This window comes from Silurus aristotelis (genome assembly GCF_946808225.1).
Source record: "Silurus aristotelis genome assembly, chromosome: 17".
In the NCBI taxonomy this organism is placed as follows: Eukaryota; Metazoa; Chordata; class Actinopteri; order Siluriformes; family Siluridae; genus Silurus; species Silurus aristotelis.
Genome location: NC_139590.1, coordinates 15,106,470 through 15,120,311, shown reverse-complemented (window position 1 = coordinate 15,120,311; position 13,842 = coordinate 15,106,470). Strand labels below are relative to the sequence as shown.

General features: G+C 37.3%; 1 protein-coding gene across 4 annotated transcripts in view; it reads right to left on the bottom strand.

The window, feature by feature from the left end:
• Nucleotides 1-1,785: 1,785 nt before the first annotated feature.
• Nucleotides 1,786-13,842, bottom strand: part of cyth1a (cytohesin 1a) — a 57,497-nt gene continuing 45,440 nt past the window's right edge. For all 4 annotated transcript variants that reach the window (XM_083566362.1, XM_083566360.1, XM_083566361.1 and 1 more), the window contains exons 8-13: nucleotides 13,314-13,462; nucleotides 12,232-12,343; nucleotides 8,760-8,836; nucleotides 7,910-7,978; nucleotides 6,656-6,810; nucleotides 1,786-3,772 (exon numbers count right to left, since the gene is read on the bottom strand). In XM_083566362.1, coding sequence (XP_083422488.1) covers nucleotides 3,694-3,772; nucleotides 6,656-6,810; nucleotides 7,910-7,978; nucleotides 8,760-8,836; nucleotides 12,232-12,343; nucleotides 13,314-13,462 — 641 coding nt within the window. In that variant the 3' untranslated portion in view covers nucleotides 1,786-3,693. The remainder of the gene's footprint in view (nucleotides 3,773-6,655; nucleotides 6,811-7,909; nucleotides 7,979-8,759; nucleotides 8,837-12,231; nucleotides 12,344-13,313; nucleotides 13,463-13,842) is intronic.

The following is a 13,842-nucleotide window of genomic DNA, read 5'->3' as shown; positions in this document are numbered from 1 at the left end:
TTTTAAAGTGTTAGAACTTTTTTTTTATGTTCTTTGAACATATATGCTAACACTAGCATGCAGTTTGTTAAAAACATCTCGGCAACGTGTATTCGGATACGTTGTTAGAAATGTGGAGTTAAATATTCAAATATAATATAATGAATATTTCTGTGTCATTGACATTTTTGTCCACTTTTATGCACAATACCCATCAAAAGGTTGTAAATACTACATTACATCAACATCAAAAGTTTATTGGGACACAACTATTATTAATTAAATTTTGGAATAATTTTTTTATTTTTTTTTACAAAGACCTAGGAGCCCCGAACATGCTCCAGCATGACAGTGCAACTGCGCACAAAGCAAACTCCATGAACATATGGTTCGAATGGAAGATCTTGAGTGGCCTGCTATAGAGCAGCTTGTAAAAGCTCCTAGTTGAAAACTGAGATGATGATTGGGGAAAAAATTGCTGTTATAAATTTATTATAAAAATAATTATTATTATTACTATTTTATAAATAGTAAAAATAAACAAAGCCCTTCACTGAGGAATGTTTGAACAGACTTTTGACGTTGTGTACATGGGGACAAATTGTTCCTGATGTCCTGGACACACCCGTTGCAATTTTTCTTTTTGTTACTCAAATCCCCTGAGAACAGTGGAAACAGCTGGCCCTGATGCAGTCAAATTACAAAAGCAACACAAAGTCATGCTTCCAGGCATTCGCCCTATGAAGCCAGTGAATTGAAACCCAAGCTTTGGTTTCTGGAAAACCATCCTATTGCCTGTATCATGCATAAACAAAGCAGCGGAAAGGCCCTAACCACCCCAGCTCTCTCCTTTATAACATAATTCTGAAAGCGAGGATTTCTGCAACTAAAAGCATCAGAACTAAACAAATAACAGAGATCAAATTAAAGGTTTCTTCAATGTCACCTTCCTCCTTATCAGATGGATAAAAGGAAATATGGCATGTTTTTTTTTTTTTTTTTTTACCTTCTGTAGTGCATGAGCATTTTTTTTCTCTCCAATTTGATTTCTTAGCTAATTGTCATTTTCTCTGGAAGAGGGACAAAGTTGACTGAAGGAGCAGTGTAAAATTTGTAGTAATTGAGTTTTGATCGTTTCGTTTTTGTGACCTGTGGTCAGTGTAATCAAGATCATGATAGGGAGATGATAAAAAAATAAAAAAATAAAAAGAAATTAGCAGACAGGCAACAAAAGATGCTGAATTACATCTACTAGATAACGAAAACTCCGTATCATGACCGTTTATTGGTGTGAAGGCGGTGAGACAGTGAGGCAATAAAATCAAGATCAGAGCTTGAATAAGAGCCAAATGATTTTACTAGGGAAAATTAAAGTGGCATGTTTTTTTTTTGGTTTTGTTTTTTTTATGAGTAAAGGGAATTGCCTTTCGAAACAGTTTTTTCTTTGTGCAGTGCCACTCTCTGCTCTAGGCTGAAACCGGATGGAGATTATTACAACACTGCCATCTACTGATCGCCTTTTAACACTATATAATGCTTAGGAAATGTTTCTTTTTTTCCCCCATTAATTCATTCATCTTCAGCAAACTGCGTTTCCTGATTAATCTAGAATCTAATCCAGGAGCATTGAGTACAAGGCAGGAATACAGCAGCACACTGCAATGCAGCAAGCACACAATCAGAAGAAGGCAATCCACCTACGCATTCTTTCTACAAGGTGGGAGGAAATCGAACAGTCCAGAGAAATGTTGTACATTTCATCTCCTGAAATCATAATGAGAGTTCGGATGTTTGCAAGACACAGTGTTTGGTGTTTAGATTTTTGTTTTTTTATTGTTGTAGTTTTTTTTGTTGGTTTTTTTTTTACAAAAAATGGCTGATCTCACACACACCTGGGAGGCCTAAGATACACTTTGAACATGAAAAAAATACAAATAAAAAAAAATAAAAATGGCACCCAGCTAATAATGTATTTGCTACACACACATTTATATAAAATGCAGAAAGATATTTACTATACACTGAAGTATATACATCCTTGATAAATAATTCAATACTCAGTGCTCAGATGTATGACTTTGCTCAGAGATTGGAAACTGCTAGCTTAGTAAAACTTGTAAAAGAAGGAAACAGAAAGGAAAGAGAAATAAAGTTAAAGCATGCGCTCTGAACGTATTCCTGTCAATGAGCTTTTTAGAGCACACATTACTTCAGACATGAGAATTCAATAAAGGTGCAGCAAGTCCTATTGTATATCTGTGAGGACGTCAGATTGACTTGGGTTTCATCTCTGAACGTGACATCTATTCATAAATTTAGATATTAGACAGTCTGGGACTCTACAACCTGCACTTTTTTTGCAACGCGACACAGACACATTTATTCATCAGCAGCCCAAACGAGTAGAAGTGCCATTCCTAGAACAGTTTGGCCTTTAAGCATACAGGAAGCTGGAGTAGCGCTCACACACACACGCACACACACGCACACACACGCACACACACGCACACACACGCACACACACGCACACAGCCAACACCAGCATTCCTAGCTTCAAGTACACCATACGTCCAAAAGTATGTGAACTCATTCTCACATTCTTCTGCTGAACATCCCAATCAAATCCAAGGCCATTGAGGATTTATGCCCATTCGAATACAAGAGCAAGGGCACTAATGTTTCAGTCGACAACCCCAGAGATATTTTTATGCAGGAACGGGTTTAGGCTTCTTTGTTCCAGTAAAGGGAAAATTTTTACAGCAGACAGACATTCTTGACATTGGTGTGCTTACAACTGTGTGGTAACAGCTAAGGGAAGAACAATACCCATGTTGGTGTGATGGTAATGTCTCCACATACTTTTGTCCAGATAGTGTATCTGTAAGTTAATCTCCCCCCCCACATCATAAGATGCATACACTGAACACCTCCTCGTTCTTTTCTAATGAAAGCTATTTGGCGCCTTCCAATGATATTTATCAAATCGACAAAAGGAGAAAGAGAATATACAGAGGATATAGAAATGTAAAAAAATACACTTATTGCCTGTACATAACAAAGACAAGCGTACAAGGAAGGTCTTTCCTGCTTTTGAAATCAAGGAGAGGCCTTTTTTGGTAACCCACATTCTGTCAGACCTGCTGAATAAACAAGTGTGTGTGTGTGTGTGTGTGTGTGTGTGTGTGTGTGTGTGTGTGTGTGTGTGTGTGTGTGTTTAAGAAATGTTTAATGTGATATAAAGAGAGAAAGTGATATAAAGATTCAGGATAGAATGTAAATACAAACAGGGTAGAGAAAGTGTGCATTTTGGTTTAGCATTAGGACTGAGATTGATTCTTTGGGGATTTTTAAAAGAACAAACTGAAATAGAATGTCCTTCTCTCTCTCTCACACACACACACACACACACACACACACACACACACACACACACACACACACACACACACACACACAAGGAGAGGTGAGGGAAGAGGAGCGGAGGCACAGTTCCTGCTGGGCACTACAGAACCTAATCTTGGCTTTTTAGACCTCATTCCCCATTCTGTCCAAGACACTACACACAAAAAAAAACAAGAAAAAGGAAAAAAAAACACAAAGAGGAGGGGGGGGGTCAGACAATGGGAAGGAGACCAGTCTCATCCTCCCAATACAGGTGTCAGTTCTCTCCTAATAAGGGATCATTCACACAGCCCTAAATCACCCTGAGCAGATTTAGTGCCTTTTCATAGAGGAGACTTTCTTTTTCCTGGCAGCCAGCATTTCGTAGAACGGGTCTCGGCTGATCGCCGCTCTGAGGGAAAGAAAAGAAAACAAAACAAAAAGATCACGCTGGGATCTAATTCTCTACAAAGAAGTAACAATGGATTGTACATAAGAAAAATATAATGCTTATTAAAAATGTATTGCATTTACCAAGACCTGTGACTTATTGCACAATATACCAAAGGTAAATTCTTTATTCTGATTGGTTAGAAGGTGTTACAGTAACAGTGACTACAGTAAAGACTACCGTAATTTACAAAAGACTTGCGAGACTAATACGTAATCAGTGGTGGATGAAGTACACAAACACATACACATGTACTTGAGTTAAAGTAGAGATACACTCTAAAAAAATTAAGTGCGCCTTTTAAACTTTCACTTGAGTAAAAGTACAAAAGTATTTGCCTTCAAATGTACTTAAGTATCGATCATTTGTGTCAAAGACTCTTTGCTTAATCAACTAAGTTTATGTGAAAAAACTCTAATGTTACTCTTAGAAGACCATTATAATAATAGAATGATATTAATTAGAGGTCAACCGACTGATTTTTGCCATTTTTCAGTTAATCCGCTTTGGGTGATTTGGGCTGTAAAAAAAAAAAAAAGCGATAATTTATAATGGATTCGTGTTGCTTTTTTTCAAGAATAACAATGAGTGTTACGATTTATTTATTTATTTATTTTTTACGAGTGCTCATTAGCTAAGCTGAATAGCAAATCGGACTTCATTTTCTCGCCGTTCTCTATCTCCCGCCGCCGAGTCGACATACAGAATTGGCCGAAAAACAGCTGACGCAGTGAACAGTGCGGAAAAAAGAAACGACGCTCAACCCCCTCAACATTTGCAGTGAGAATAAGAGCAAAATTTTAGAACGGTATTGTTAGCGAGTCTTTAACCAGCTGTGGTTTAGGCTACAGGTAGGTACGAGGACCAAAACCTGCTAACAAGTGTTTCATTTAAGTGAGTTTCTGTATCACATTTTATTAACTGTTGGATTTTATGAGATTAAGAGGAGAAAAAATCTGCATCATATATCAGCCACAAAAAAGAAAATTGAACAAGGCCAAGGGTGTTGTGGCAAGTTAAATTCAGGACTTTCTTTTATCACTTATTCCCCTCAAACTGTTCTGCTTGCTGTTGAACCGATGCTGAACTGTATGTTCAGGGTACGTAGATGCCACCAAACCGGAATTGAAACGAGTTTAAAACAGAGCGCGTGCTCGACCCTGATTGGTGGCTTTCTGTGCGCTTGACCAGTTACGTTTTTATCCGCTCATGAATAAGAAACGACTGCTATTGCAAAAGTGTAGTTGAGAAAGAAGTACAATATTTGACTTTAAAATGTAATGACGTTCTTCTGTCTTTCCTTTTTGTGACACCCTGTTCAAGGGCCTTGTATTCAGAAAAATGTAGGCAAGTTTGGACCATGATCGAATTTAGTGAGAAGTTGTGTACATGTGCATCAGAAACGTTGAAAATGGTGAGAAACGCTTATGGAGAACGCTTATCATCTGCACAAGTGTGCCATGGCACGTCAAAGAAGGACGAGAAAATATTGAAGACGAACAGGACGCTCTTCTTAGTTTGCCAAGACTTGTTGGCCCGTTTGAAAGAAGAGTCTGACATCACAACACTGAGTCACAGTATTTTGGTTGTCAGAGATTTTGGCTAGAAATCACATCGAGTTGCTTTCCCCATCCACCCTACAGACCCGACTTGGCTCCTTGTGACTATTTTTATATGAGCAAAGATGAAGAATGGTTCATAAGGACAACATTTTGGTAGTGTGGATAAGGTCCAAAGACTCACTACATAGGTTTTGAATGCCATCCCACTTGAAGACTTCCAGGGATGGTATGAAGAATAGAAAAATCGCTGGGAGTGTTGTGTACACCCACAAGGTTTTTTTATTTTTTATTTATTTTTATTTTTTTAAGGAGACAATATTCAATTGTGAAATTGTACAATAATATAATTGTTTATATATCATTCTCATTACTTTCACACACCTCGTATGCTTCTATAGAAGAATCTTTAAAACTTAATATACTTTTGGAAATACTTTGTGGGCTGAGAATGCAACACTGACACTCCTACCTTCCACAGAACTACAACACAGTATATTAAGTAAAAATAAAGTCCGCAACGGAACACTGGGAGGCTTTGACTAACCAGACCTGTATTCCACAGAAAACGTGGGATTATTTGGAACTGTAGATGAGAAACGTAACACAAGCTGGGTTTTTTTTTAACTACTAAAGACATCAAAACACAGATGTCAGATGTGAGTGTGTTAGGTCTGTGTAAGTACAGATACTGGCAGTCCTTGAGTTACCATGGTTCGATGTACAAAGTTTTGATCTTGCGATGACTATCGATACAAACAAATAAAGAAACTGTTAGTTAAATTTTTTTTCCTGTATGATTCATTGGGACACTCCCTTACTCACGCCAGCAGTCTACAGAGTTATGTGGTCTCCGTGTGGGAGCGCATATTGTTTAGCTCCTGTCTCTCTCGACTTTTTATCAGCGTCCCTGGACGCTGAAATAGAGTGTGTCTGGCCCCGCCCTCCAATCCCGTAAACCGGCGCTTGTGCATTATGTACTAATCTTTTGTTTAATTATTAACAAATTATGTTACAGTACACTACTCCATACTGATCACATTGTTTAAGACTCCCGGGTAGGCTGGGTCATGTCTCGACGATATTTTCATCTCATTGGTCTCATTGTAACGCATCTTCATCGTAAGTCGTTGACTATGTAATAGTCATTTTGGGGGTGGGGCACATCTGGAAAAGCATTAGTGACCCCTAGCTCTTCACATCACTACATACATAAATTGCTTTTATTTCCTGGACATGAAAAGATTTATTTTTCTCAAATCCAGGTCATCAGAAATCCACTCACTTGATGCTGTTCATCCACTCGTCCTTCTCCTCTGTGGTGGGAGCAGAGATGCGGTAAAATGTGTGGTTGCCCTCCACCACACGTCCATCTGCCTCTGTCTTACACGCCTTAATCACCTGATCCTTATTGTCCGGTATGAAGAGCTCAAAGCAGTTCTGAGGAACACAAATGGATATAATAGCCACAAAAAGGACTTTTACAAACTGGACTGCTGTGTCTCTGTGTTTGTAAGAATGTGAGAATGACACATTTGTACATGAAATAAACATGTTCAATCAAGGACAGAAAATAGGAAAGGATAAAAAGTCTCGTGTTTTATTGTAGAAAAAAGTACAAGATAAAAGTATTAAATAGGTTAACATTAACAAGCAAACTTGGAGAAACAAACTGTCCGGATGTAAGAGCGTGTACAGCTGTTTGTCATGATAAGGGAGGATTTTCCAATGTAAATAGTGCAACATCTGCACTTTTATTTATTTGTTCGGTCAAAGTAAATCTTTAGACCACTAAATTACCTAGATTGTTGCATATAAATACGATTAAAGACAAAAAAAATTTGATGTTTCCAAAGATTTGACAGGAACCGTATACTTCAGCTCTTTGTGACTGTAACCGTCCATGAAATGGCTTGAGAAGCGGTGTGAGGGCTCCCTCTAGTGGCGAGCACTAAAACTACTTGCATCTAGTTTGTACGCATCTACTGTAGTGCAAATTGTTTATCAAGCAGATTCGTACTGCATGGATGGATTAAGCATTCAACATCCTACCTATGCTCTTTCACTTGTATATAAATGCTGAGCAGACCCATTTGACCCATTTTGGTTTAATGGGGGAAATAGATCTCTGGGTCAAAGGTTGTGGTTGAACGCACACATTCAGTGACCATAAAGCACTAGGGGGATATTATAGCTGGCGTGAGTTCAGTGAAGCAAAAAACCACATGCGCTAGAGATACAGATATATATATATATCTCAGCTATAAGTGAGCAGAGCTCGTAGCACTCCCATCTTTTTTTTTGACAGCACATTTCATGCGCTTTGTGCTCATTATAGTGCTAGGTTTGATCTCGGATTGTCTTAGAGACCAAGCACAAGCACGGAATTTGTACATAGTATGACTTCTGGTCTTTGTTAATAGAAACAGAAAATACCTGTTTATCTATACCTGCCTAAGTTCGGACGACTTGAGTATAAATGCCGGACAGCTATACTTAGAAACCAAACCCAACTAAAAGACAATGAATAAAACCTCACCGGTTTCTTGTCCTCCACTTCTCGGATACTCAGGTTTTCCAAAGGAATGATTCCTCTGGGTTCTTTGTCCTGTAAGGAAAAGAACATTGAACATTCTTTGAACATTCATAAGGTTTGTGTGATTATACATATATTGTAAGCATATTAGTGATTATTATGATAGAATAGCATGGCAAAAAATAGAATGCACCAGGTGTAGGATTTCTGTCATCTTTTTAATGCACATTTGTATTTGTACACAGAGAAGCAAACAAACAAATGCCAAAGCTTGAAGAAGCTTATTAAAATAGAAAAAAGCTTGAAAATTACAAAAAAAAAAAAAACATGGAGATGCATACATGAATATAGATAAGATATGACACATTACGGTTAATACACTTTGATATAATTAGGCATTTGTTTTATAGCGCCATCCTAAGGATGATTGTAGAACACTCATTAAAACTTTTTGAAAGACTGTATAGAATGCAAACCAGCTGAAAACAGAGCTGGGGATGAAAAACACTAACACTGAAAGCCTTTTCCTCATTAAATTACATTTTATTTGCTTAGTGATTTTAATAGACATTTTCCAAAAAAAGACTGGCACATAAAAAATTCTGAGGTCCACAAGGTGTCAAAGGTGAAATACATTAAAACCAATCAGAAAGAGTGTGATTTATACCACCATGGTGCTTTAAAGAGATAATTAATATACCCTTCCTATTACAACACTAACTCACATAACCTTTAAGCTGTATAAAGACACGTAGGTCAGCTGGATGGAGTTTTCAGAAATATATTTCAGAAATAAATGATAGCACAGATAAAGGAGCATTGAACAATGTGTATCCTTTTAAAATGCACTTACTGTAGTGTACTCAAAGTAGTAAAGGCAATTGTCTGTGAGAATGAACCATCGTCTTTTCCAGGTTTTGACGCGTCCACCTATAGAATAGAAAGAGTTAGGGTCAATTTAATCACAGCACAGAATTACAAAGGAACCTCAGATCACCCAGCAGTTTGAAGAGTGGAGCAGCCGGCAAGCAAGACAGACAAATGAGCAGGCAGACAATAAGAGCATTTCTATAAATATCCTCTATGCATTTCCTATTATCCCTCCTAAGGTACTGCATTCGTTCAAATCCATGTATTATGGGCCAAAATACTTTGTAGATATGTAGTCTTTTTTATTATTATATAAAAATGTCTGATTCAACCGATGAATGCAATTGGAAGACCAGATTCAAGATTGAGCAGGACCTCATTAAACTGTCTCAGATTTTAAAATGCAGACATTCAGCTGTCCAGTGGACTCACGATCAATACTGGGTTAAGAAGTGGACCAGCCTTAACCTGAGAACATTTACATCACTATAATGTTAGATACTATGATCATCACTGGGCAGAATATACTGCTAATGAAGACAATATTTAGATTTCTTAACCAGCTGAATGCAAGAGGATTATTAACGCAGGAGTTTTAATCTCTCGGCTACTAAAAGGATTCGAAGGATCCGAAATCTTTTCTATCCATATCTACATAATACATTTATAATTATTTTTGAAAAATAAAATGATAAAAAAAAAATAGAAACCCAAGTGCTGAAAAGAAAAAAAGGAATAATCTTCTCCAGATTTTTCAGTTTTAAATGAAAATGTCTAAATCCAGCTACAAACAAAAACACAAAGACACATTAAAGCACCAGGGAGCACAGGTCCCAAAGCAAGCTGACTGGTTGATTGGCTGGTTGATTAGGATTAATAATCAATACAAAGCACTAATGAGAATAGTCATTTGGGAGGGAGGAATCTGTTTAAGGGTTAGGGGGCGTGTCCTAGACTGACTAGATGCTTGAGCCTGGATAAACAGGGATACAAGGAAAAGGATTGTAGCAGTGCACACAGGCATTGGTAGAATGTATGGACTGCTAAAATATGAAAATACTCAACTAACCTGCCTCCCTCAGACACAATCGTGCCAAAGATGCCTTTATTTTTATCTGGTTTTGGAAATTTTTTTTTTTTTTTATATAGCTTTATTTATATAAACTATTAAAATGTATACATATAAAAATAAATCAGATATTGTAATAATTGTATTAAATGTCAAACTGCTGTGGTGGAGGAAAAAACACTTTGACGTGCTTGGAAAAATAATCCGCTTTGTGGCTCCACTTCACATGGAGCCCCAACCGGTCAATTTTCCCATTAAAGCACCTCTAGTTGTGTGGTCTAGCAACAAATTGACTATGAATTCTGGAAAATAGACATTTATTATAGTGATGCAGAAATAAATCAAAATTCATCGTGTATTTTGCTCAGAAATCCTTTTTGCAGTGCAGTTATTTGTTGATATATTACATCCCTTATGCACATTAATAAATAGTAATAGTTAAAAGTAATAAAGTTGATAAAACTGTATAAGTAATGACACATGCCCGCTCTAAAACTCAAACAATATACACCCACACACCCACTTTCGTACACACTCGTACACTCCTGCATGCACACCCTCATCAACTGCAACAGGGCAGGCCACGCACGAACACACGCAGACACACACAGACGCACATCTGCTTCATTGACAGCATGGAGAACAGCAGCCCAAGCACTTTGATCCAGGTGCAGTATTTCCACTTAGTCTAGATAAAGCATGATCAACACAAGCTAACGATTGTTGTTCTTGTTAGAGTGCTAATAATAATCATTCTGAATGCTGTATTGTGTAGTGTTTAGTTTTAAAGGTGCTTACTGCTAACCATGCAGACTGTTGATGCGCGGAAAATACTGCAGCTCTCAAAGTGTAAATAAAAATATTGAACATCACAGGAAACAGTGAGAACTCTTTACGACGGTGGTCACATGGAACCCAAACCGCAAGCACCCTGCTATCGACTGACATAGAGAGAGAAAGAGAGAAAAGTAGAGTAGGCCACAGGGACAATCCACCAGCTTGATGGAAAAATAACAGACAGCAAAAAAAAAAATAATAATAATAATAATTTGATCAAAGTGATGAGGCTTAAATAAATAGGAGTCCTACACCAAATAGAGGAGAAAAAAAGAAAAGCATGGCAAACCACCAAAAGCACCTGAGAGCGAAGAGATGGGCTAGTTTTTTTTAAAAGGTAGGAGTAGGGGGGGGAACAGGTGTACATACCTCCTGAGGGAAAAGACAACAGCCAAAATCATGGGAACAAACGAACACACGAGGAAGAAAAGAAAACAAACAAATCAAATTAAATCAAATTAAATGGTAATAAATTATATCCACCACATGCTGCTGATCAAAGGAAGTGCTTCTCTTTTTTTTTTTTTTACTAAAACAGCAAGCATGAGGGGAAAAATAAAGCATAAATAAACCAGGCTAAATAGACAGCAAATTTGAATTGAGAACTGTCCTGGGTGCGTGACCTATTCTGGCCACAAGTGGGCTCTGTAATTTTTACAACAAATGCTTCACTGGTGACGCTTGATATATTAGAAAGAGGACAGGAAGCCCAATTGCTTTGCGTTTTTTCTTTTTTTTTTAATGTCTGCACTCCTCATCACAGTGGCAGCATATTCTGATCAACACCACGGGAGATTGACGGGATCTGTTTCTCTGGTCTGAGACCCTGACAAATCAGCACAACACTGAATCAATTGGTGAGGGATATGGTATCAACCTGACTTGAATCATTGGGGTTAACCAGAGGAACAGGACAGAGAGGACCAGTGAGATGTGCTTTGCTGTATGTCAGCGTAAAGATGCTCGCATATAGCAAAACACAGCCCTGAAGTTTAACAGGGGTCACCAAAGAGTATATGTGTGTATTTATGTTTGTGCGTGTATGTGTTTGTGTGTGCAAACAGCAAGAAAGACAGCACATGTCTGTATCGGTATATACAATATACAAATGCATACAAGTCAACAGTTTAGCTGGCGGGGTTCCAATATCACAGTTCATCAGATCTTCAACTCAGGGCTGCAAATAAAATCTTCTGCTCAGACACCCGCCACTGAGCACCTGCTGATCTAAAACTCTTCGAATTATAATGCAGATATACAGTGTGAATTATTAATGACTCTCTGGATGACCTCAAGGTCACATTAATAATGAATGTAAGGGAAGATTTTAGCGCCATGACAGTACACACTTGTAAAAAAGGTTATACTACACATTATTATCCAGTCAGGTTTTTAATTCCAATACTGTTAACTATAGTGTGTTTGCAAAATTGTAGTCATTGCTATTATTGTTAGCATTGGTAGATTATTATTATAATTTTTTTTTTTTTTTTTTAAGATAAATATAAGAGCACAGTAATTCTTCTAAAACCTCTTGCGTCTCACTCACCCAGTTTGAGCAGCCACCCTTCCCGATCAGGGTTGAAGAATGTGTGTGTGAGGTCATTGCCGTCATCCTCTGGGATTTTAAAAGGCTCGTTCTTGATGCTTTCATACAGGTTCTGAAGAGGGGCCGAAAAAAAAAAGCAAAACAAAGAAGATGGAAACAACAGTTTAAGCAAACCAATAAAAAGTTAACAAGCCATTTTGTGGGAAAAGTTTTTTTTCCCCCCACAAAACATTTGCATAGACATAAAAGAAAAATAGTGCTTCTGGAGAGGAACAGCATCTATATTAAATGGGCATTGATATGCTTATACCTGGAGCAAAAACTGCCAAAATGAAATCAAAATCAGCTTCAACACAAATAATGCTGAGAATTATAACGGCAGCAGCCATAAGGTGAATAAAATCACTGAATGGCCTGTACTATTAATTTAAGAAATGCAACATGTTCATGATCTTTGGTTCGACGCCAGACAGTAGTAGAGCGATGATGTCAGGAATGTATTATTTAATCTCTTAATGCATGATCTACCGTCAAACAATCGATCCATATTAATAACATGGCCATAAAATATCTTTGTGTGTTCTGTATTCAGATCTAGCCTTTTTTTCCCTCCTCTTATAGTACATATAGTATATAGTGCTTTGTTAGTATTCGTCTCTATATTCAATGAGTAAAAAAAAAAGGGATCAAAAAGTAATTGAAAAAATGGGCTAAATTCTTTTTCTCACTATAGCGCCTCAATAATCTGTAACTGAGAACAAACTGAACTGATATTGAACAAAATATGTGTACTTACTGTTTAGAACAATGCTATTTTACATTTGTACACGCATCTTACAATAACCACCCAAAAATAAGCATTTGGATGGAGACACATGACCATCTTGGCAGTGTCATTAAAAAAAAAAAAAAAAAGAAAAAAATTATTACTTTAATATTATATTATTAATATCATGCTATTTTTATTAAAGATGCCCCATGCTGAGCCCTGTGATAATAATTATGCAATGTTGAAAATACTTTTATAATGAAAGCTTCAGACACTAAGGGGGGAGGGAAAAAAAGAAGAAGAAAAAACTGACTCGTAGCAGCTCCTCTGGTAGGTCACCACCGTCATTGATGCCTCTGTTCATGGAGATGAAGCGCTCCACGGTGGGCTTGTCTTTGACATTGGGGTTGTGAAGGCTGGTGTTCAGCATGATGATGGCGAAGGAGAGGATGTAGCACGTGTCTGAAAGTACAAACGTGAAACATCTTTTCATCAAAGTCTAAAGTGCAGTATTGAAATACAGTTAGTTCTAATAGACTACACGAATTAAAGGGTTCAATAAAGAAAATCTACTTAATACTCGTTCAAGAATGTATTAATACAAATTATTTATTTATAACTTATTAGCTTTTCAGAAAACGGATTTTTAATAGATTCCAAGTTCACTCAAAAATGCAAACGTCAATGCTAGCGGCAATATTAAGCTCGCGTAAAATCATCGTTGTTTAATTTACAGCTAATCTGTAATTTATTAGTGCATTTCAGGCATTTGGCAGACGTTACTATCCAGAGTGTCTATCCAATTTTTGAAAACTGAGCAGTCAAGACTTAAGGGCCTTGCT